We start from the raw sequence: 25,305 nt of genomic DNA on the forward strand, positions 1-25,305 counted from the left end.
ATGGGTCAATACGATTACGCAGATACCAAATATATGTAGTTTTTTCTATATTTTACTACTTTTACAAGTAAAAACCTAAGTGTAAAAAAGAAAATTTATTTTGTTTCGCCAAATTCCGAGAGCCGTAACTTTTTTACTTTTCCGTCGATTAAGTGGTATAAGGGCTTATTTTTTGCAGGATAAGCTGTAGTTTTTAATAATACCATTTTGGTGTACATGCGACGGTTTGATCACTTTTTATTTCATTTTTTGTGGGAGATTAGGTGAACAAAAAATAGAGATTCTGGCGTTTACAATTATTTTTTTTACATCGTTCACCGTGCAGGTTAAATAATGATATATTGTGATAGTTCAGACTTTTACGGACGTGGCGATACCAATTATGTTTATTTATTTAATTTTTTACTATGCTCTAGGGGGAAAATGGAAAACGGGGGGGTTTTTGAACTTTTAATTTTAAATTTTTTTTTACACACAAAAAAAACTTTATTTAACTAATTTTTACTATTTTTATTAGTCCCCCTAGGGTCTAATACTAATGTATTGCAGTATATCGTGATTCTGACAGGCTCCTATGAAGCCCTGCCGGAGGCAGAGCTTCATAGGAGTACAAAGATGGCCGATCTCGCCGCGGGGGGCCGTTGGGACATTACAGTCGCCCCCCTGTTTTTAGTAATTTAAATGCCGCAATCTCTATTGAAAGCGGCATTTAACGGGCTAAACAAGCGGGACCGCGCTAAAACGGGTTCCCGCTCGTAACCCGGAAGTGTCGGCTGTAACACACAGCCGACACACTCGCTCTATGGAGCGGACTCAGCCCCTGAGCCCGCTCCTTATTCCCCCACCCGGCGTGCACCGTATATATATATGGTGGATGTCGGGAAGGGTTAAAGCATCAAATGTTTTTTGATGCGTTTTTTACGGCCGTTTTTGTAACTGTTTTTCTATTGAGTCAATGAAAAACAGCTACAAAAATATCTCAAGAAGTGACATGCACTTCTTTTTAATGGGGAGTTTTTTTACGTGCCATTTTTACAAACGGCGCGTAAAAAAAACACCCCGTGGGAATAAAACGCCATTTTTCCGATTTAAATCAATGGGCAGATGTTTGGAGGCATTCAGCCTCCGTATTTTTAGCCATTTTTTGGGGCATTTACGGCCTAAAAAATACCCTAATACTTATTGAGGTCTGAATGGTGTAAAAAACTGTAAGGTAGAGCACTCTTTGAGACTGTATTTTTTAACACAATTCATCCTTCTTTATCCAAAACTGAATACTTAATAGTAGGTGAAAGTAAAAAAGTTGGAATTTGAACGTTCTCGAAGTCTCAGAGTAGGTTTTAAGTGAATACATTATAATTATTAGTTGAGCATATAAAGATGAAGCAGTATGAAAGAAAATGTATGAGATGCTAGTTGTTTATTTATGCCGTTGGAGAATGAGATGGACTGTTTGACCTCATTATTCCACAGCGACTTAAATGCTGATTCTGAAAATTAATTTAGAATGTTACTGATCTAACAGGAAGAAGGTAGGGAATAAAATCCTAATATGCAAATCAACGGCTGTATTTGGCCTTCCCAAACACAGTTTTGGAGTTTAGGGAGATAAATTAGAGGGTATTGCTTGATGCCAATTATTTTACACTGCTAAAAAGAGGCAAGTTTGAGCTAAAATGATGTATGTTCTGCTTCTTAGAAAGGAGCAAGACACAAGGATAACTCAGTATTTAGTTATGGATTAATTAATAATTCTTCAATCACATGCTGCATAAGGTAAGGTAGAGGTTACTTACATAATATCTAACACTTCTGTGTATTCGGAAGGGATTGTAAAGTACTGTAAAGCTAGCATTAAAAATGAAAACGAAAACGGGGGATAGAAGGAGCCACAGGCAGCTTAAGTCCACCACTAAGTGTTTTCAGATTATGTCAAGCTGATCAAATTGTGAGCAATATAACTGTTTATACCACCTTCAAATGTGCTCTAAAAACAAAGAGAGAAAGGTCCAAAAATATTTTTTCATATAAGCTATAACCAGCAAGAATTAGAACTGCATGGGTAAGTGCACACAGGGCAGATAAGTTGTGTAAAAGTACACAGCGTATCCACCCTGGTAGCCGCAGGGAATTCCGTTCATACTTACCCTGTTCTCCACTGTCATAGAGATATGTCCCTATGGTCTGAGTATAGGCCGGCCTCATGGGATGACGCTGCAGTCAATGTGACCGCTATAGCATGTGATTGGCTGCAGCAGTCAAATGGGAAAAAAAATGTCATCCCAGGAGACCGGGTTGCGCTCAGAACAGAGGATCATGTCGCTATGACAATGGTTGGGCTTAATATAAACCTATATAATTTATTATTTTTAAATCAAAAAGGCTTGCGATTTATTGCAGTGGAAACATTTCTTTTCCACCTCAAAAATCACAACACTTGCTTATTTGCTGTGGGTTTTACCTCCCCATTAATTAAATTCAATGGGGAAAACTCGCAACAGAAGAGCAGCGATTCTGCTGCATAAATTGACATGATGCGGATTATAAAAATGCACCGCAGATCAATTTGTTAACAGTTTCTCTGCAGATATTTTCCCCTGTGAGTGGTTGAGATTTGATAAAATCTCATCCACTCTGCTGCTACTGTACTTCGGCCATGAAACCCATTGCAGAAAATCTGCAGTGTTATCACTGTGTGCGTCCTTAACCTATGGGCACTTAAAAATAGTCATCATTACAGCCTCCAATCTTTAATACAGTTGTAAATGTAACATTGTTTCAAATTTATTGTTCAACATGCATAATAATTTTGATGTTCATCAAAACGACAGAACCCTTGCACAACTGGGACAAACGGAAACCATTGGCACCGGATCCGTCACCATTGAAATCAATGGTGATGGAAACGGAAACCTATGGTTTCCGTTTGTGTCTGTCACGTCTCCGTTCTGACGGAAAGCTCAGGCGGAACGTCGGAATGGAGCCCTAACGCAGATGTAAACGAAGCCTAATGCATTCTTAGCAGAAATGAGCGAACTTCATAAAATTAGTTTTGGGTCTGAATCTATTGAACCGACCGTCAAATTATAATCTGTTTGAATTGATTTGTTGAGAATCTAAAGTGCCTCGGTATGACTCTGAGGTCTTCTGAGACTGGATCCAACCCATTTCAAGCACTTTAACACTAATGCAGCATTAGTAATGTCAAAGTAACAGCAACATACTAGTTATGGGTACCCGCATGCTGTGCATGATTTGCACATCAATTCCATTGAAAAAAAAAAAAATGTGCTTTGCGAGTGCGTGAAAAACACATGCTAAAGCACAGATGCAATAAATCTGTCAAGCTTGTGTGAATGTAGCCTAAGTGAGATATTTTATTATAAAAATAATATCAGTTTACACATTATATTTTTTCACAAATTAAAATTTGGATTGTAGACCTATAGGCACTATAACTCTGAAAACCAAACTTATTTTTGGAAAACTGAATCTATGTAGAACTTAAATCACAGAAGGGTCATCCATTCAGGTCAGCATATGATTTAACACATACTTTAAGGTCATAACCAGACGTGGCTATTTCTTCCACCACTGTCCGCATCAATGCCGCACATAATCTGCGTTGCAGATTCTGTTGCGGCTCTGCCTAAAATGGGCATTAAATTGATGCGGACTAGCCGTTGCGTATTCAGGTGAAGAGTGCTTCCCTTCTCTCTATCAGTGCAGGATAGAGAGAAGGGACAGCCCTTTCAATAGTAAAAGTTAAAGAAATTCATACTTACCCGGCCGTTGTCTTGGTGACGCGTCCCTCTTTCAAAATCCAGCCCGACCTCCCTGGATGACGCGGCAGTCCATGTGACCGCTGCAGCCTGTGATTGGCTGCAGCCGTCACTTGGACTGAAATTTCATCCCAGGAGGCCGGACTGGAGGAAGAAGCAGGGAGTTCTCGGTAAGTAGGAACTTCTATTTTTTTACAGGTTGATGTATATTGTGATCGGAAGTCACTGTCCAGGGTGCTGAAACAGTTACTGCCGATCGTTTAACTCTTTCAGCACCCTGGACAGTGACTATCTCGTGACGTCGCCTAGCAACGCTCCCGTAATTACGGGTGCACACACCTAGTCACCAGTAATTACGTGAGCCCCATTGACTTCTATGGGCCTGCCCGTGCCGTAATAACGGCCCATGATTACGGGCGTTTTTACGTTAGTGTGCATGGGGTCTCCGTCTAGTTGTAGACCTAGAAATACATAGGTCCAGCCAGAATGAAGAAATATCATGTTCATAAAACAAATACGCTACGCAACACACATAACATCTGCGCACTTCATTGCAGAATTTTGACTCTCTGTAATGTCGGGGTAGGGAGACAGACAGGTGAGCCCTAATCTACCCGCCACTCAGTCCCTGCCTACTTGCACGGCCCGTCCTAGGTGACGGCGTACAACTGGGCGACGGTCCCTACGCTCAATAAGTGCATGACAGACAAACAGACAAGGGTACACAGAAGCTAAGGGAAATGGGACAGTTGCCCACGGCAACACCGTGAGCAACAAGAGCAGTGAATGAGCCGAGTCAAACCAGGAGTGTACGAGGTACCAAACTCAGAGCAGGAGAGTAGTCAGTAAAGCCAGGGTCAATTTGAAGCAGAGGTCAATAGTACTAGCAGGAACAGCAGAGCCGGGAAACCAGACAGAATCACAGGCAAAGGAAGAGCAGGAAATGAAGGTATAAATAGACCGAGGGCGGGAGCTAGCTCCATCTGGCCAGGCTGTGATAGGTTCTCCTACTCCTCAGCCTACCAGCCTGAGTGGTAGCAGATCGAGTCACTCTATCAGACCTAGGAGCAGATGCAGACTGATTAACCACGGGCGTCGACACAGAAGCTGTGTATGGCAGATCCTTTACACTCTCCATTGAAGTCAATGGAGAAATTCCGCAATGAGTCCGCAACAAGTCCGCTACACATCCGCAACAGCCAATGTATGCTGCGGACACCAGATTCCGCACCGCAGCCTATGGTCCACAGCGGAGTTTTCCGCAACGTGTAAACGAACCTAACTAAAAAGATGTGGAAAGCAATGGAGAAACGTGTACGCTGCGGATTTCCGCAGCGGACTGTCCGCAGCGGAATTCCAGAGCAATTCCGCCATGTCTGGTCATGCCCTAATACAATCTATTTACTAGTGAAGCTCAATTTAACATATTTTATCAGGGCTATATATTTACTTTTCATTTACTAAGATAATAAGAGTAGAATCGACAAAAGCATTATAATTCCAAAACACAGCTGTACATAGTCTTTTTCTTGTCAATGAACTAAATGTTAATGCCATTAACTGTGTATATATATATATATATATATATATTATTTTATTTATTTTTTTAAATATATATATATATATATATACATATACATACTCAAGTTAATACAAGCAGGCCATTCCACGATTGTTGGTTAAAGAGAACCTCTCATCTCTCCTGAAATCCATGTGTTATATATATATATATATGTATGTATATATATATATATATATATATATATATATATATATAATTTCAGAATGTATATTGCCACAGTTTAGTGCAGAATGCTCTTTGGACTCAAAAAGGTAAGAGAAAGAATAGTGATAAGATTGGCCCAACTTTTCGTGCAATTATTTTACTTTGTAACTCTCTTTTGTGTTGCATGAGTTTGTTCAATAACATACTGTACAATAATAAGTTCCTTCATTTTTTGTATTACAATTTCATTAAGACATTTAGCAGAAGGTTATAGTAGATTTTTATGATAGACCATAATGATTTTCATTACATGGAGAAGGGTTATACTGTTTGATTTTTCACTGCATGTAAACTAGTTGAAATACCCAAAAAACTGAACAAAATGTTGTAATCGTTCAAAAAAGGGAAATCAAGACCCTTTATGGGCCAATCAAACAATATCCATTACTTCAATTTAGTATCATAAAAATATTGGATTAATGACCTCTTATGGTTTCCAAAGCCATAGGTAATTTGTAGAAAACATTGGACAAGGGTCACTGTTTATTCAAATCAATATAGAGACAAGCAAAGCAGCTGAAGAAATCAAATTTCCATTGCAAGCGCAATAAACAAATGTTCAGTTGAATGAATAATGATCATATTGGTTTGCTTACATTATACAGTCACACAATCATGAGAATTGATCTACTGTATCAAATGCCAAAAAGCCTATTTTTTTTTCTATATCATTAATTATCTATTAACATTAATTAATTCCTTAATGACCAGGCCTGAAAGGGCTTTAATGACGAGCTAATTTTTTTTGTTTTTGCCTCTCCGTATTTCAGCAGTCATATATTTTTTTTCTTCATTGATGTGGCTGTATTAAGCTTTGTTTTTATGCAGGAGAAATTGTATTATTGTAAAAAATACTGTGTAATTTATATCATTTGTTTTTTGGAGTGAATATATTTTTTGTTTATTCTTTACACTGTTTACATTTGAAACTTATGAATTCCACAGGGTCTTACGGTCGTGTAGATACCTAATACGTGTAGGTTTTATTGTTTTTATGTATGCTATGCACAATAAAAATGATAAAATATGAGGGAGATGTGCTGCCGACAACGATTAAATTTTCAGTATTTAAAACGATACGATCAGCTGATGAACGAGCTCGTTCATCGGCTGATCGCTGCACCTGCTTAGACAGTGCAATTATCGGGATAGAGCATTCTGTGAACGCTCGTTTGCCCGGTAATTGGTCAGTGTATAAGGGCCTTTAGAGGTAAAAGATCACTTAGAAGTGGGAGTACGACATTCGTACGACTGTTTCAGGACCTAGAAGGATATTGTTATGGGTATGGGTCAAGTGTAGGTGGGAGTATTAAATTCTAAAGCTTATATCAGCGCCTAAATAGGACTAAAAATGTGATGCGAAGCTGAGTTTTCTTATAACTTTCGCATCTTTATAAATATATGTTTACAAGTAGATTCTTCTGTGCTAGACACAACACAAACATAAAAATAAAGTAAAAATAATTTCTTATCAGTAAAATTGATGCTCAGCTATCAAACTATATAGAAATAAAATCTATTGTACAGTTACCAACATTTCGTGTTCATTTTTCTAATAACTCCAATTTGCAACCCGACTGTATGGCTCTGTTTTATTTTAAACATATTGTATTTCATAGTTGGGACTTACTAAAAAGAATGAAGAAAAATAATTAAGAAAATGAGTGCACAATATTAGTAATGGGCGAAAATATAAAAAAAGATATAATGAGTTTTTTATGTTTCGAAAACATGGAATGAACAGATTTTCTTCGTAGTTAATGAGAAATTAAAAACATATTCCATAGAAACAGATGTCTAATTATGTTCTTGTGCTTGATTGACCTGGAATGAACAGGATCTATGTGTAGTTTATAATAGAATGAACACATATTCCGTAGAAATAGATGCATAATTATTTTGCTGTGCTTGATAGACCTGGAATGAACAGGATCTATGTGTAGTTTATAGCAGAATGAACACATATTCCGTAGAAACAGATGTGTAATTATTTTCCTGTGCTTGATAGACCTGGAATGAACAGGATCTATGTGTAGTTTATAGTAGAATGAACACATATTCCGTAGAAATAGATGCGTAATTATTTTCCTGTGCTTGATAGACCTGGAATGAACAGGATCTATGTGTAGTTTATAGTAGAATGAACACATATTCCGTAGAAATAGATGCATAATTATTTTGCAGTGCTTGATAGACCTGGAATGAACAGGATCTATGTGCAGTTTATAGTGGAACACATATTCCATAGAAACAGATGCATAAGCTGGACTGGAATGAAGAGAAGTATATGACGCTGATTGGACAGCCCAGTTGGTCATTAAGAACTAATTAGCATAAATCTAAAATTGTTCATAATTTGCTGTAAATTGATCGTTTTTCAAAATAAAAACCACTGTTATCTACATTACAGCGCCGATCAGATTATGTAGGAGATAGGACACTTATAATCTGGTGACAGAGCCTCTTTAAATCTGCACATTCTGTACCAATGGCCAGCGTAGAACATTAGGATGTGCACTGAGATAAGATAGGGAGATGAGAAAACTTTTTTTCAAAAAAGAACAAATCTAAGACCATAAATATGGGGACAGAGTGTATATCAATAAAGAACTATCATACCAAAATTAAGTTCACGGATCCAGATCCTGTTTATTAGAAACATTTGTTCCCAATAACTATACGTATACATTAGTTAGTCCTGGTCTATCAAGCAGAGGAAAATTATTAGACATCTGTTTCTATGGAATATGTGTTCATTCCCTTATAAACTACACATCTATCCTGTTCATTGCAGGTCTATCAAGCACAGGAAAATAATTACACATCTGTTTCTATGGAATATGTGTTCATTCTACTATAAACTACACATAGATCCTGTTCAGCCAAGGTCTATCAAGCACAGGAAAATAATTACGCATCTCTTTCTATGGAATATGTGTTCATTCTACTATAAACTACACATAGATCTTTTTCATTCCAGGTCTATCAGGCACAGGAAAATAATTACGCATCTGTTTCCATGGAATATGTATTCATTCTACTATAAACTACACATATATCTGTTGTCGCTGCCAGTTGGATGTGGGTACTTATTTACACTGTGTGTGGGTATGTCCCAGAGTGGCCCCCTTTTGGTCGGAAGTAGTGGAGTTTTTACATGCTCATTATGATTTTCCGGGACTTGTTACACCTCAGACATGTCTTTTGGGTATTATGAATGAAGTCATACCAAATCATTATGATAAGATATTTTTTCGATTTTTACTTTCCTGTGCTAAGAAGCTTGTGATTATGGCTTGAAAGAATCCGGAGGGTCCGAGTTTGATACACTGGAAGCAATTGGTGAATAAATATATACCTATGTATCAAAAATTATATCTCAGCAGACGATGTCCAGTTAAATTTGGTAAAATTTGGTCAAGGTGGTTAGAGACTCTGGAGACTGCGGTTTAGCCGCAATTTTCATGAGTGGGTGAGGTTCTTGGGGGTGGGAGGTTTGGGGCACTAGGATGAATGTGTGTGTGTATATGTAAGGTTGGACTGGGTAGGGGCATTGAGGCTTGGGACAATGTATGTGCAATGTATCTGCTCTGAATTCACTCTGTGTTCACTGTAATGCTGCCTATCGCAATGTCTCTTAGTTTGTCTAACTTGTATATTTGTACATGTTTGTACAGAAAAAAGTTTTGAAAATAAAGCCTTTTAAAAAATAACTACACATAGATCCTGTTCATTCCAGGTCTAGCATGCACTGGAAAATAATTACGCATCTCTTTCTATAGAATATGTGTTCATTCCACTATAAACTACACATAGATCCTGTTCATTCCAGGTCTATCAAGCACAGGAAAATAATTAGGCATCTTTTTTTTATGGAATATGTGTTCATTCCACTATAAACTACACATAGATCCTGTTCATTCCAGGTCTATCAAGCACAGAAATTTCCAAAGGCATCTGTTTATATGGAATTTGTGTTTATTTCCTCATTAACTACAAAGAAAATCTGTTCATGCCATGTTTACCAAACATAAATAAATCATTTTGCCCTTTTTTATATTTTCTTCCCATTAGTAATAATGTTCATTCTTTTTCTTCATTCTTTTTAGTATGTCCCCTCATAGTTGCATCCTCATAGAGTATTACTCTAAAGAGGTGAGTGTCTTGCAAAGAAGAAAACAGAACACACCTCATTAATTACAACCATTAAAAGTAACATCTGCCAACATTTTATACCTCATGAGCAGAACATGTTCTATTCTGACTTTCTCCCAAAGACTTCACACCGTCAAACTGATGCAGATCAAGTAATTTTCTAAACAAACTACTACTTGTGTGATCTTTATAATAGATGCTTTAACACTAATTGATCTGTAAAAGCATGAAAACAGTAGGAACTCAGTAGATATAATGATTTGATTGCTCCGTGCTTAGTTTCAAAGCAAAGTCTTTTTGTACTAAACTTCAAACCAGATTTAACATTGTCTGAAGTACAACAGAATACACTAATGAATTTTTTGATACTGCAGATACAGAACTTGCCAGTGTTTTAAGAGAAGTTTTGTCCACTCTTGGATCTTACCTGGTCTCCAGGGGTATGTTACTGTTTAAAACCCAGCTGTTGTGCAGGTGCACAGAATCTTGAGTGCTTGTGGGTGGGTTGGAAACAGCTGGACTTGGCTGACTGCGAGATGTCATGGAACTCCTCTGGAGAGTATCCAGTGTCTGTGAAGTCTGTCGGCTGCAGGTGCAGGCGTGTGGTGGTGGAGGCGGAGGAGGTAGAGGCCTGAAGGTAAACTGGTTGCGTGGGCTTCCGGGAATCTCTACAACATCAAACAGAAAAGAACAATGAAATAACTAATTGCAAGTACACGCTTTTGACAGGCATGGAGATAACTCAAACAATAGATTGGGTAACATTTGCATTTCATTCATTTTACCGCTTCATGTCTTGTTCAATTTTTACTTTTCCTCTATACGCTGTCTCGTAATTATTAAACAAAATATATAAAACAAAAACAGAACTTATGTGATTTATATATTATATTTTTATACATTTGCAACAGGCATAAAGAAATGAATGGACATTACGGATATGCAAAATACTAAAGCCGCAAACTCAAAGAATCAAGGGATAAATAAAGAAAAAATAAGTCCTAACCTGATGGGGTGAACTGTGAAAGTCCTCTGTTTTACATATTTTATTTCAGCCTACTTCATATATTATAATTCAACACATTATAACCATACTGTTGACATAGTCAGTTATTGATATGGTAATGCACCTGGGCAAATTAGATATTTTTGGGGGAGTATAAAATAGATGGAATTTCTATAAAATATTATTGAAATCAATCAAATTTTAATATAAAATAGTATGTCAATATACACGGTGGAAGACCAATAAGATTGTAAGGGTGGGCCATATAAGTTTTTCTTTCAGCTGAACCCCCCCTTAAAAATAAGCATTGTTAGATGTGTCCAGCTGATGCTCACCCCTTTCTGCCCAATATTTTGGATCGGGGGATAACTGCACAACTTTGATCTTGCAGTTATTGAATGTTGAAACCATTCACTTTCTCTTAGTCATGGGTCTCTTAAATAGCTACTCAATCTCAAGATTCAAGGAACACGAGAAAGCTAGCAAAGTCTGGAATAATCTGAGGTTGGGGTTGCAAACAAGTAGAAAAGTTTGGAACAAGCGGATGCTTAAAGTGTACTTATCATTTTCTTTTTTTTGTTTATCTAAATAAGTTCAAAATTCGGTGGTTATTTATTTCATAATATATCTTAATAGGGTTCATAGGTATGTTTTTCTTTTTATATAGTGCTCTAAAATTCTAGCAGTCTGAAGATGGATTAAAATAGCACTCATTGAATTTGTTAATAGATCTGTCTCCATTATACTACCCCGTAGAAGTGGCTAGAGAAAGACAAAATTTCATCATTTAGGCCCTTTCCATATACCATCTTTTTCCCTGTGTCTTTTATGCATGTATTCGAATAGCCTGACATCGGACAAAAGGGTGTCCTTTTGGCCTCCATTTTGCTGATATATACGTCAGTATACATTTTGTTAATGTAGAACATACATCACAGGCATCTGTTTAATGTATTTGTTATGGGCTTGAAAATAGCTTTTCAAGACGTATATGTTAAACGGATACCATTATAGTCTTTGGGTGATGGATGCCTGTGATGGATGCCTAACAGTGGCATTCATCACCCAAAGACTATAATGCTATCTGCTTAACATTTATGTCATTGACGTATCCTTTATAGCCTATGGGTGACGGATGCCACTGTTAGGCATCTGTCACAGCCTACATTTAACGTATACATCGGGAGCTTTTCCCAGCATGTACTTTAAACATAGGCGAAAACTTAGATGTGTATGGCTCTCTTTGGCTGTGTAAGGGGAAGCAGGGGATTTGGAGCACTGTGTTCCAACTGCTATAAAGATGAATTAAGAAATTAACTATCAGAGACGTATGGACCTATTTATATAAGAAAAAAAGTCAAAATATACATACATTTTAAAGAACAAACAAAGAAGGAAATGCAAGCAAGCTCAATGTTCAACCTGAAATATATATTGAAACTGCTCGGGATACAAGCCTTTACTCTGCCCTTCAGATTGATATACGGTACGCGCAAAGATATAATTTGGCTCTTTCAAGGATCATCCTTTAATGTATTTGCACTCAAAAGCTTGCAGAAAAGACAGTACCTGAAGGCTGCTACGGGTAGAAAGGAAGGTTACTACTGCAGCTGATCTTATTGCAAATATAATTAAAAATTTAATTGACATAAATACTAAGTGCACAAAAGATTCAGAGATTGGCAAAGTCGCCAATGCTGCTCAGCTATAGATCCATGGTACAATTAAAAGTCAAAATTATTTTAAGAAACACTGGCCCAAAAATATCAAGATAACTGACAAAGATAAAGAGGACAGGAAAGAATGGATAATAATAATAGAATGTGGAGGACAAAATACATAATTTAGCGAGCATTTATATGCTAAGAAGTACATGCTAGTGAATGCTGATATAGACCAATCTTATTGAGTCAGCTGAGAGGGTGGACAAAAATATATATACTGTTTGCCGAGTTACATAGTTAAATTGAAAAAATATGTATGCTTTTGTTTTATACATGAGACTAGCAGTCGGTATGTTCTAAAATCAAAAATGTCGTTTTTTATATTTTAATGCACCAATAACCCTTTGGGGTGTTACATGAAGTCTGCCTTTTATTTCAGTCTGTCTTGTATAGTATTACTATATACAATGGAGCACAGTAATTCACGGTTTACTATTTTTCAATTAGTTGAAGCATTTTAAACATTTCTCAGTCTCGATTTAACAATGAGCACCATTCATTTCCATTTTTTTGTTTCATCCAAACCAATTGACTATAAATGCAATAGATTTTACTTAGCTCTTGAGACTCTGATTTGAATATATTTATGGATTTTGTAACTTTTCATATGATGTGTTAAAAAATGCTCTTTATATAAGATATTAAAAATGCTTCTGTTTCTAAATCTTAAATGCAAGTTTAGGCTTTTGTTCCGGAAACACTTTACAGTAATAAATGGTAAACTGCATGCTATAATCCCCAAACGACTTGCATTTTTTCAGATCTTCCAATGAACAATTTATTCCAGGCCTGTAGAGAAAGTACAGACAGTCCATGTGGAAAATTAGCCTACAATAAAAATCACAGCAAACTCTTTCCTGACAACATGGCCTACTTTACTTTTGATATTCTCTTGTAATTTCCCCGCAGCAAATGCCCCCCGAGCCAGCTTACAATAATCATAAAAACTTTACTTGGTTCTCCAGTACTAAGGAGAACAACAGAAAGCATTTATTTTACAACTCTGTATTATTAAGTCGCTAAAAGGTTCAATCGGCCCACATGTTTTATAGAGAGAAAAGAAAGAGATGTCATTCTGTTCCTAGGAAACTATATCAATTTTGTATAAGTAATAGGCATAATGCATTGCGTTTTATTGAAGAAAAAGGAAAAAAAGCAAGCACAAAATCAAACATTTATGGATAGGGGAGCAGAAAGGCCTTGTAAAACAGTATGCAGGCACTTTTTACAGCATCATCTTTTGCAGATATATGTGTACACTATGACAACTACGACAAACTGTTTATTCTCTATGAGGCAGTTTAGCTATCTTTAATGTATTTTTAATAAAGAGGACAGTGCTGATTTCAAAGTTATACATTTGTATAAAAAAATATTGTCTTCCTATAGGATAGGTCATTAACAATTGATTCCCCTCTGAGATCTTTATCATATCCAAGACCAGAATGGCTTTAATCCCATTTACCAGGGGAGAAAAGGCTCCCACAAACAACATTTATCACCTCTTCACAGTATAGGCGATAAATGTAAGATTTCTGGGACCTCCACCAATCTCTAGTGTGGGGGTTCTGAGTCCTTTGTTCCTCTAAACCAGCATGACTGGTTTGAGGAAATGCGGAAATGTAGTATGGAGGCGTATACATGTAATGGAAATAATTGAGTGAGTCCGCAGAGTGCACGCTCATCTGCTGCTACATTAAAATTTCACTTAACTATGTTCATGTTGGTGAGAAGGGACGGGACTTTCGTACCAATGGTTACCTGCTTTCCCTTTTCTTCTCTATCTAGGCTCAGACCGCCATGAAGACTTCCTCTAGCCACGACTCGTGTCTGCAAACAATCTCCTCCTCATGCTGCCACGTGCAGTGACTCATTGCCCCCTACACAGTAATAGTTCCCCCATTGTGCTCACCACAATATAATAATGTTTTCTTTGTGACCTATAGCAATAGTGTCCTACTTTGTACCTCCACACAGTAATAATACCCCTTTATGCTCCCCCATAGTAATACTCCCTCTTTTTACAGGGCAATAGTGCCCCCTTTGTGCCTCTAAAGTAATAATCCCCTTCTGTCCTCCACAAAGTAATCATATGTGCAAAATGAAGAATTTGATCCAGCGCTGCAATGGTGTGATTTAAAAAGGAACGTATTCCCAATTTTATTGGTATCCAAAAAACTTGTTTCAAAATTCGGTAACAGGCTTGGCGTCAAGGCAGTATTAGGTAGGTGTATTGAGCCTACGCGTTTCGAGCACGGCTGGTGCTCTTAATCATGGCATTCATTCACTCCTATGTGCTCTGTGCCCTAAAGTAATAGTACCCCTTGCAGTTTAGGCTCTGTAGCCGCTGCCCACGCCTTGTACAAATGAGATGTGCAGTAGTGCTGTACACTAACTGCACCAATGAAACAAGAGGACAAACTTTATTACTTCACCGATCTGCTATTTGACACAGTGTTGCGTGTGGCAGTGTAGGTAGCCCGACTCCTTCTGCCTTGTCTCCCTCTCTCCGTCACCTCAGAGCATGTAATCTGAGAAGAGGAGACAGGGAAAGAGTTGAGGGATCTCACCGCCCGCATGTAAGTCAGCAGATTGATGAGTTAATGAAGTTTGTCCTCTTAACGCAACTAGCAGCCATATCACCATTATTGCGGTGAGGGAGCCTGTGGGGCCTGCCGGCTTAGGGATCCAGTTCTGACTGCCACCACTGAGACCCCAATAGCTACGCCATTGTAGTGAGAACAGGTGCCAACAGATGGTAGGCACGTTCTACCATTCGACTCTGTTTCTAATAAACACTTTATATTGGTTTGTTTTCACAGCACTAACGTGCTACAGGAAAAGAAAGCTATTATATTGCAGCAGCATATAAATTTGTATCCATATGGTTCATTAAGCAGAAGGACTGATGAATGACCTATGATCCTGGTAACTGCAAGCTCAAAACGGGTTGTATAACCCATTTAAAAAGTTGTCAAAATTAAAAAAAATAGATAAATACATACATATATATATATATATATATATATATATATATATAATAACCTGGAAACATGACATGTAACGCTCTATTCACATCTGCATTGGGGTCCCGTTCTGACATTCCGTCTGAGCTTTCCATTAGAACAGGACCCTGAGCAGACATAAACTGACACCGATGGAAACCAGAGGTTTCCGTTTCCATCACCATTGATTTCAATGGTGACAGATCTGGTGCCCGTGGTTTCCGTTTGTCTCTTTTGTGCACCGGATCCCTCGTTTTGCCAGAAGCAATAGCGTAGTCAACTGTTTTACGTTGAGTACTATAAATACCATGTACGTTTCACTGCTCTGTAATCAGACAGACATTTCACACCTTCCTTCTGTCAGTGATGGTCTGTTTCTGCCTCACTGTACATATACACCCATTATTTAGATTTACTATTTCCATGCAGGATAGAAAGCTCTGCAATTTTTCCTATGTAAAATAAGAGGATTTGGCAAGCTTGCATGCCGTTTTTTGAGGTGTTGGGTTTGAGTCCTATTATATGCATAAATATTTTTTTCATTGTTTCTAAATAAATAGGCACATATAAATAAGTTTACATTAACATTTGCATTGTGTAAACAGGGGATGTGCTGACGACAAGATAAAAATGTGTGGGGATGAATGATCGTAGTAAGTATTGTTCGTCTCCATACTCCCAACATTGCTCTGTTTTAATGGAATAAACAAGCGCCGATCAATAAGCTGTATTGTCGATCGATGCTTCCTAATAGGTGTTAAACACGGGCAAATATCTGCTTGTCTTAATGCAAATCTATCCCAAGTATCTCACCACATGAGATACTAGGGGGAGATTTACAAAGAAAAATTTGCCAGAATTCTTGAAAAAAAATTGGTATGTTTTGGACACTTTCTATGCCTCCCTCAACAGTTTTGAAATGGTTATAGAAAAAGGGTTGAGGCTAAGAGAAGTGGTAAAATGTGCCAGATTTATTTAAAAAAATGTTGGCGAAAACTTTAGTGTAGTATATGCCAGCCAAGGGTTGACACAAGTGATACATTTGTCACAGTTTCTGCCTGTCAGGTCTAGTTTTATCTTGTCTAACTTTAGGACAGAATTAATAAATCTAACCTGTTGTTTTTAATTTTAGATATACTACTGTCTTGCTTTATGATGATAAGGTTTAAACAATGTTTGGGCAATTTTAGGCTTCCTGCACGTGTCTGTGCATGACAGGATCGGATCCTGGCTTGTGAGATCAGGAAAACCTATCTCCTAGCGAGCTTGTGTACATGAACCCTTAATCTTACACTTTGGAAATGATTTCTTGAAATTATTGCTTATGGTACAATTTGGATCATGGTATTTTTCTATTGCCATATACTGCAAACTCACAATAAATAAATAAGTTAAATATACTGTGAATATTTTTATAATTTTTTTAAAATTAAATCATTGAATTATGTATGTAATTAATGGTTTTCAACCTTTGTTGTGAATTTCAACACTCACAACTACAAAGCTAAACGTAATCTAAGTGGTCTCCCTAAAATAAGCAGGTACTGGATTACATACCGATACTGTATCATTTCAAAAATATCCAACACACTCTTGTCCTTTGAATAAAAAGTTTTATTCAAGGGAAGTGAAAGGGCAGAATATCCTTGAAATGCTGTATTCACTGGTAGTTGCTCAGTTTAACTTATACACCAGAAATAAAAACTCTGGCCATGCGGTTAACAGGCGTGTTTGGAACAAGGGTGAACTGGCTCTTTGCTTTTGTACTCAAATATAGATACTATACTTGCAAGAAAAATGAAGCAAGACAGCAGTGAGGAGGTATTTCTCCCCATATTTTTCCTCATCATTATCTGCATAAAGGAATCTAGCAAAGAATAAATGTATCAATGATAATAAGCTCTTCTATGAGGGTCCACAGGACCACTCATATAGTCATATCACAGTTTACCATCAGCTATATGGGTAGAAATGCTAAGGCTGGGTCCACACGACCTATTTTCAGACGTAAACGAGGCGTATTATGCCTCGTTTTACGTCTGAAAATACGTCTCCAGTACGTCGGCAAACATCTGCCCATTCATTTGAATGGGTTTGCCGACGTATTGTGCAGACGACCTGTAATTTACGCGTCGTCATTTGACAGCTGTCAAACGACGACGCGTAAATGGACTGCCTCGGCAAAGAAGTGCAGGACACTTCTTTGCCACGTAATTTGAGCTGTTCTTCATTGAACTCAATGAAGCACAGCTCAAGGTTTACGAGCGTCTCAGACGCCTCGCAAAGTGCGAGGAGGAGCATTTACTTGTGAAACGAGGCAGCTGTTTTCTCCTGAAAACAGTCTGTCTTTTCACACGTAAATGACAGCTAGCGTGTAAACATACCCTCACAGTGAACAACATGTACCTTGGGCCCCCATGTGCAATGTATTCACACTGTCACCAACTGTGTTAATATATCCCTTTATAACCCTTTTTCATATGTACAGCACCCTGGAATGAATGGCGCCTTAAAATAAATAAATAAATAAATAAATAATACAAAAAAATAATAATAATTAAAAAAAATGATAAAAATGAAAGTTTTTATTTGTATTGTAAGATCACTCTGTCTGAAATTATTACATTATTGTGGAATTATCAAGGCATACCAGCTCACCTCTTGTCTACCCATTTCTGGTCCTTCTGTCCTTTTATGTGACTTTCAACATTCTTAACCCCTTACCGACCAGGCCTATTTTGGCCTTAATGACAAATAATAATTTTTAGTTTTTTCAGCGTCGCCATAACTTTTTTATTTTTCTGTTGACATAGCTTTTTTTTTTTTTCGGCACGAGATGATCTACTTTTGGGTACATATAATTCATTAACTTTTATTAACTCTCTTTTTGGGGGGGGGAGTTGAAAAACCCCCCAGGTATTTGCACTTTAAACTTGTGCCCTTGATCGTGCGGCGTTACCTGTATTCTATTGGTCGAGACGATTACAGCAATACCAAATATGTATATAGGGGTTTTTTTTATGTTTTACTGCTTTTGCACAATAAAAATACTTTTCAACAAAAATGATTTATTTTGTTGTCGCCGCCTTCCCGGAGTTAAAACTTTTGTAATTTTCCATTGATGTAGCCATATGTGGGCTAATTTTTGGCGGGACGAGATGTAGTTTTCATTGGTTATATTATGGGGTACATAGAAATTATTTACTATCTTTTAGATGGGGTGGAAAAAAAAAGCTATTTTGCCCTAATTTTTTTTTTTTTGTAAAGCGCTCATCATGTGGTTTAAATAACATGACACCCCTGTAGAACTGAGGGTCAGAAGAGGTGGGTTAGGTTACAATGCCTGGCGATGAGCGGAGTGTATAGATCAATATATACATACACTATATTTCTATATGGATAAATATTGTCAACCAAATCTTTCACCTTAAATGTTAAGCCATGGTCTAATTTTTTTGCGCTGCCAAGCCTAAAACAGCTGTATACAAGTTAGAATTAATAGCTCTGTAATTATTAGGCTATATCTGTGCTATATGCACAAATTCTAGATGCATGCCCTCCAAGGGCATACAGAAACAATTTGCATATCTCGCCCCACTATCCCAGAATGAGGATCTTTTAAGCATTCTCACCCTAAGCTGGTTTCTCCAGAAATTTTGGTTTCCTTCCAATATTGGAAGAGTTGCCTATGAAACTGTTTTAATTTTCAACTAATTTTAGTATTCCGTCGAAAAAGAGCAAGCATGAAAATAACAGGAAAGTGTTTCTGTTTATATACCAATTCAACTCCAAAAACCATTAAAAAAAAACTTTAATTTAAAATTCTAAGCATAAATCAGCTGCTTTATCATAATCATATTTTTTGTCTAAAATAGTTGCCTTCTATAAGTACAGTATGCTTTTAAAATAATTATATAAAATAATAATAATAGTAGCAATAACACCAACAAAATGATATAATTTTCTAGATATAACAGTGATTTTTATCCTAAGAGCAGAGATTCTGAGCAGCTTGCACAAGGTCACACACTGATAAGGGACTTTGATCCAATTTCATATGAAGCCAAGAACTTTACTTGTAAGATGCATTTTCTGACTTCTGGCAGAAAAGATTCTGTGGTCTCGGCCATCTGTCATGTACAGCTATAAAACGCTGCTTGTAGGAGTTTTACCTCCACTACATAGTATATCATCAGCTATCTTCAAAATGGTTACATTCTGTCGAGGGACTATTAAAATTGCTGGCAAAATATTGTGCATTTGTATATATTTATTTAATACTGGATGTATATTAAATGGAATACATAAGTGATGTTTTTATAATTCCCTTACTATATGAAGATGTACAAAATAATCTGATAATTTGGCAGGAGAGTCTATAAGCGTTATTATCAACCTGATGTGATAGGTAACTTACATACAATATGTATCCTGAGTAATAATTACTTAAAGGGAGTCTATCATCCAATTTTCGCCTTCCAAACGGCTAAAACCGCTATGCAGTACTGGGCAAAATTTTCGAGACTGACACAAATTTTGTTTTTGCAAAGTTTGCTGCTTCAGTATTTTTAGATCTTTTAGTCAGATTTTTCTATCGTTCACAGAAGTACAATTATAAGCATTTCATACGTTTTTAAACTTTTGACAAATACATCAAGTTTATGCAAAGACACAATATTTACAGAGTTGACCCCCTTTTTTTTTTTAAAGATTTCTGCAATTTTCCCTAGCATACTTGATATCAGCTTCTGGGCCAAATGCTGACTGCTGGTAACCCATTCATGTATAATCAGTGTTTGGATTTTGTCCACCCCGATTTTTGAGGATTTGCCACAGGTTCTCAATGGAATTGAAATCTGGGGAGTTTCTTGGCCATGGACACAAAATTTCAATGTTTTGTTCACCAAGCCACTTAGTTATCACTATTGCCTTGTGACATGGTCCTACTTTATGCTGGAAAAAGCACTGTTCATCACCAAATAGTTTCTCTTGGAGGATTGTTAAGAATCCATACTTTATTCATGATAGTGATCTTAAGCAAAATTGTAAGTGAGCCCACTCTGTCAGATGAAAAGCAACATGAATTGTCTCAGGATGCTTTACTGTTGGCATGACACAGGACTCATGATAGCCCTCACCTTTTCTTCTCCGGACAATCATTCTTCCATATATCCCAAACAGTCTGAAGCTACTTCAGAGAAAATAACTTTATCCCAGCCCTCTGCAGTCTGCGGAATGTCAGTCTGTCCTTGATGGTTTTTCTTGGAGAGAAGTTGCTGCCCTTCTTGACACCAGGCCAGCCTCCAAAAGCGTGCATATGTACTGACATCTGCCTGCTGCCAATTCTGAGCAAGCTCTGCACTAGTGTTGAGCCAATCCCATAGCTGCATGCTTTTTAGGAGACAGTCCTGGCACTTGCTGGACTTTCTGGGGCACCCTGAAGCCTTCTACACAGCAATTAAACCTCTTTCCTTGAAGGTCTTAATGATCCGATAAATAGTTGATTTAGGGGCAATCTTACAAGCAGCAATGTCCTTGCCTGTAAAGCCCTTTTGATGAATACCAATGATGACTGCACATGTTTTCTTGGAGGTAACCATAGTTAACAGAAGAAGACAATTATTTCAAGCACCATACCACTTTTAAAGTAAGCAGTCTGCTCTTATAATTCAATCAGCATGAAAGAGTGATATTAGCTGCCCTGTCCTCGGTAACACTTTCTCCTGAGTTAACGTGAAGATCACTGAAATGATGTTAGCAGGTCATTTTGTTGCAGGGCTGAAATGCAGTCGAAATGGGTTTTTTTTGATTAAGTTTATTTTCATGGAAAGAAATGACTTTACAATTAATTGCAATTCATCAGATCACTCTTCATAACAATGTAGAGTTAATGAAAATTGCCACTATATAAACTGAAGCAGTAAACTTTGTGAAAACCAAAATTTGCTTCAGTATCAAAATTTTCGGCCAGGACTGTATAAAGAAGGATACGTTTTTCAAACATATCCATCGCGAACCATAAAAAAGTGCTTTTATTCCTCTGGGCACTGTATGAAAATGAGCACTGAAGAGTCCTGCAATCCAGGAAGTGTCCTTACTTCTACGTCGTTTCTGCTTAGAATGCAGGATAGTTCCTGGCTTGCAGGACTCTTTAGTGCTCATTTGTGTACCGAGCCCAAAGGAATATAGAAACTTTATATGGTTCATGATGGGCTGACATCAAAGGCATGTTTAGAAAACTATCATTCTTCCTTATATAGCGGTATTAGCAGTTTTGGATGCGAAAATGTGATAACAGACTCCTTTTAACCCCTTCCCGACATATGACATACAGTTACGTCATAGCCGGGTAGGGGAAGTATGAAAAGGGCTCACGGAGTGAACCCGCTCCATACGATGCCGGTGTCAGCTGTATGTTACAGCCGACACTTCAAAGTAACGAGCGGCATCGCGCTAGAGCGCGATCCTGCTCGTTTAACTCGTTAAATGCTGCGGTCAATAGCGACCGCAGCATTTAAATCGTTAGAAAGAGGGGGGCGACACCCTCTAAAAGCTCATCGCGCCCCCCGCAACACAATCGCGGGGGGGGGGGGCGATGTTTGCTATGGCTGCCTGGGGGCCTAATGAAGGGACCCAGGTCCGCCATCTTTGTACACCTATTAAGCCCTGCCTACAGCAGGGCTTAATAGATGCCTGTCAGAATCACGGTATACTGCTATACATTAGTATTGCAGTATATTGTGCAAGCGATCGCTGGTTGAAGTCCTGGCTGGACTAATAAAAAAAAGTAAAAATGAGTTAAATAAAGTTGTTTTTTTGTGTAAAAAAATATATATATATTAAAAGTAAAAAAAAAAAAAACCTTTTCCCATTTTCCCCCTAGAGCATAGTAAAAAAGAAATAAAATAAACATAATTGGTATCGCCGCGTCCGCAAAAGTATGATCTATTACAATATATCATTATTAAACCCACACAGTGAATGCCGTAAAAAAAAAAATTGTAAACGCCAGAATGAGTATTTTTTGGTCAATCGCTGTTTTTTTTTCATTTTCTACCCCACAAATAATTTTTTTCCCGTTTCCTAGTACATTTTATGGCAAAATAAATGGTGCTACGAAAAACTACAACTTGTCCAGCAAAAATCAAGCCCTCATAGTACTACATCGACGGAAAAATAAAGACGTTATGGCTTTTGGAAGGTGGGGAGGAAAAAACGAAAGTTAATATCTGAAAGTTGTTTACGACGGGAAGGGGTTAAAAGAAAAGTTAAAACATGTGATTTAATAGACAACATCAGATGGATGAGCTATACCTGCAGCCAAAAGTGTTATTGTTTTTGAACATTTGCTAATTAAATTTAAAAGAGTTATCCAGAGAAAGAAAAAAGTTTTTAAACAAGAAGTGCAATTTTTATAGTATTGCAGCCCCACCACGCAGACTTGTTACCCATGTGCAAAGATCTCTGCCTCTCATTACACTGGGATAGTTCTAAAACTTTTTTTTTACATTGGATATTTCGGGTTTATTCACTTATTCTACTGTCTATGTAAGTATGTACAGTATGTCTAATAACTAAGATTTTGAGGAGACTGTCACCTCTGAAAACCCCCCTAAACTACAATAATCTGTATACAGCTTAAAAATCGCTGATTCAGCACCTGTAATTTTTATCTTTCTACTCACTTGCACGCGCTGTAAGCTCACAAACAGGCAGTGCGCTGCATGCTGATGGGTAGAGGAAACTCCTAAACTTGGAAATATAATGGAGAGGACTCCTAGGACTCATCATCAGCATGTAGCGCTCGGCCCGTTTGCAGGCTTAGGCGGGATTCACACAAGCATGTTCAGTCCGTAATGGACGGCCACAAGTCCTGGACCGAACACACTGCAGGGAGCCGGGCTCCTAGCATCATAGTTATGTACGATGCTAGGAGTCCCTGTCTCGCTGCGGAATAACTGTCCCGTACTGTAATCATGCCTTCAGTACAGGACAGTAGTTCCACGGAGAGACAGGGACTCCTAGCGTCGTACATAACTATGATGCTAGGAGCCCGGCTCCCTGCAGTGTGTTCGGTCCGGGACTTGCGGCCGTCCAAAATAGGTTCCGTCCTTTACGGACCAAACATGCTCGTGTGAATCCATACAAGAGATTACTGTGTAGAGGTATACGTTTAAATTACTAAGATGTAATTATTCTGCCTGTATAAACGTTTAAAATAATTGTTTATTAACAAAATTATTAAAATTGGTAGGGCACAGAGTGCCAAAAGATCCAGGTACAGGCGTTGGCAACCAGATCAAGAGCGCAGACTGAGATGTATGTGACAAAAAGATAGATAATCAGCAAGCACCCATTCATGGATGCCTGATTATATCACAGGTGAAATGATCACATAAAAACTGACTCAGAGTGCTTGGCAAATATTGATGAGATCTGATTGCCACAGATTAGTTAACAGGCACACTCCCAACGCGTTTCTGCACCTTGTAGGGGAGCGTCCTCAGGGGTACGAGTTGCCTGAATTAATTAACGTACAGTTGCCTGTCAGCTGATATTCAGCTGTTCGTTTTAGTGTAACGGCGCATATGAGACATCTGATAGTGGTCTGACGCGCGCCGTGGAAACTCGGAAGTTTTATTCACCCAAGCCCCACCCATAGGGGCGTTGCGTAGTATCGGGCCGTCCAATGAAGGAATAAGGCGTGTGAGAACACACGCCCCTACAGGGGGCGGTTCCATAGTAACCACGCAGCCTATGAAAGAGATGCATAAAGCATCAGTGGTAACAGGGGGGAGCTAAAGGTGGCCAGCACATACAGCGCCGATACCAACGCTGGAATAAGCGCTATGTGTGCAAAACAGGGAATCTAGTGAGCAAAACAAAGCACAAAGGCCCACAAAGTAGTGTATCAATAGTCAGGATCGGACAAACTATGGATCATCAGATCCAATGTAGGTAAACAGTACAGGAGAGAACGCTGAAAACGGTACAGGAACGAGTACATAAACAATCCCATTACATATCAATGAAAGATACATGCAGAAATACAGTAATAGGGCAAGGCAAATTATAAGAAAGGAAGGTAAGATATAGACTCATTGAGGCCCAGTGGCTTGATGGTTTGCATCCTGAAAATCCACTGGGCCTCCTTCTGTAGAACACGTCTGTCCCAATTACCTCCCCTGGCAGGAATACTGACATGTTCTATACCTTGGAACTTAATAGAAGAGGGGTCTCCCTTGTGGTGATCCCATACATGTCGAGAAATAGAGGTGTCAGCTTTATTCTGAATGTCACAAATATGGTCCCGAATCCTGCGTCTGAACTCCCTTATTGTCTTACCGACATACTGCATGCCACATTGACACGTAATCAGGTACACCACCCCCTTGGTGAGGCAGTTGATAAACGACCTATTGGAAAACGTGACTCCTGTCACAGTACTTTTGAATATTTTGCTTTTCCAAACAGAGCTACATGCTTTGCATCTACCACACTGGAATGACCCAGTGACATTAGTCGAAAGCCAAGTGGTGACAGCAGGTGTCTTCAGATGGCTGTGCACCAATCTGTCCTTAAGATTACGGCCCCTCCGGAAAGTGATCTGAGGATGGTCCCCAACTAAACCACCTACGTCCGGGTCTGCTTTAAGGATGTCCCAGTATGAGGTAAGAATATTTCTAACCTCAGCGTGCGCAACATCGTAGGTACCAATTATCCTCATAACGTTGTCCTTCTCTGGAGATACTTTAGGGTTCAGTAGGGACTCCCTATTTGATGTAATAGCATGTTGGTATGCCGATTTCAAGACACCACTGGGATACCCTTTGTGCTCAAATCTTTT

The 25,305-nt window shown here is 38.2% G+C and overlaps 1 protein-coding gene across 5 annotated transcripts in view; it reads right to left on the reverse strand.

Moving 5' to 3' along the window:
- Positions 1–25,305, reverse strand: part of TENM1 (teneurin transmembrane protein 1) — a 570,240-nt gene that overhangs the window by 275,370 nt on the left and 269,565 nt on the right. For all 5 annotated transcript variants that reach the window (XM_075835787.1, XM_075835786.1, XM_075835785.1 and 2 more), the window contains one exon: positions 10,151–10,391. In XM_075835787.1, coding sequence (XP_075691902.1) covers positions 10,151–10,391 — 241 coding nt within the window. The remainder of the gene's footprint in view (positions 1–10,150; positions 10,392–25,305) is intronic.

The sequence above is a fragment of the Rhinoderma darwinii genome, chromosome 8, assembly GCF_050947455.1.
Source record: "Rhinoderma darwinii isolate aRhiDar2 chromosome 8, aRhiDar2.hap1, whole genome shotgun sequence".
Classification (NCBI taxonomy): Eukaryota; Metazoa; Chordata; class Amphibia; order Anura; family Rhinodermatidae; genus Rhinoderma; species Rhinoderma darwinii.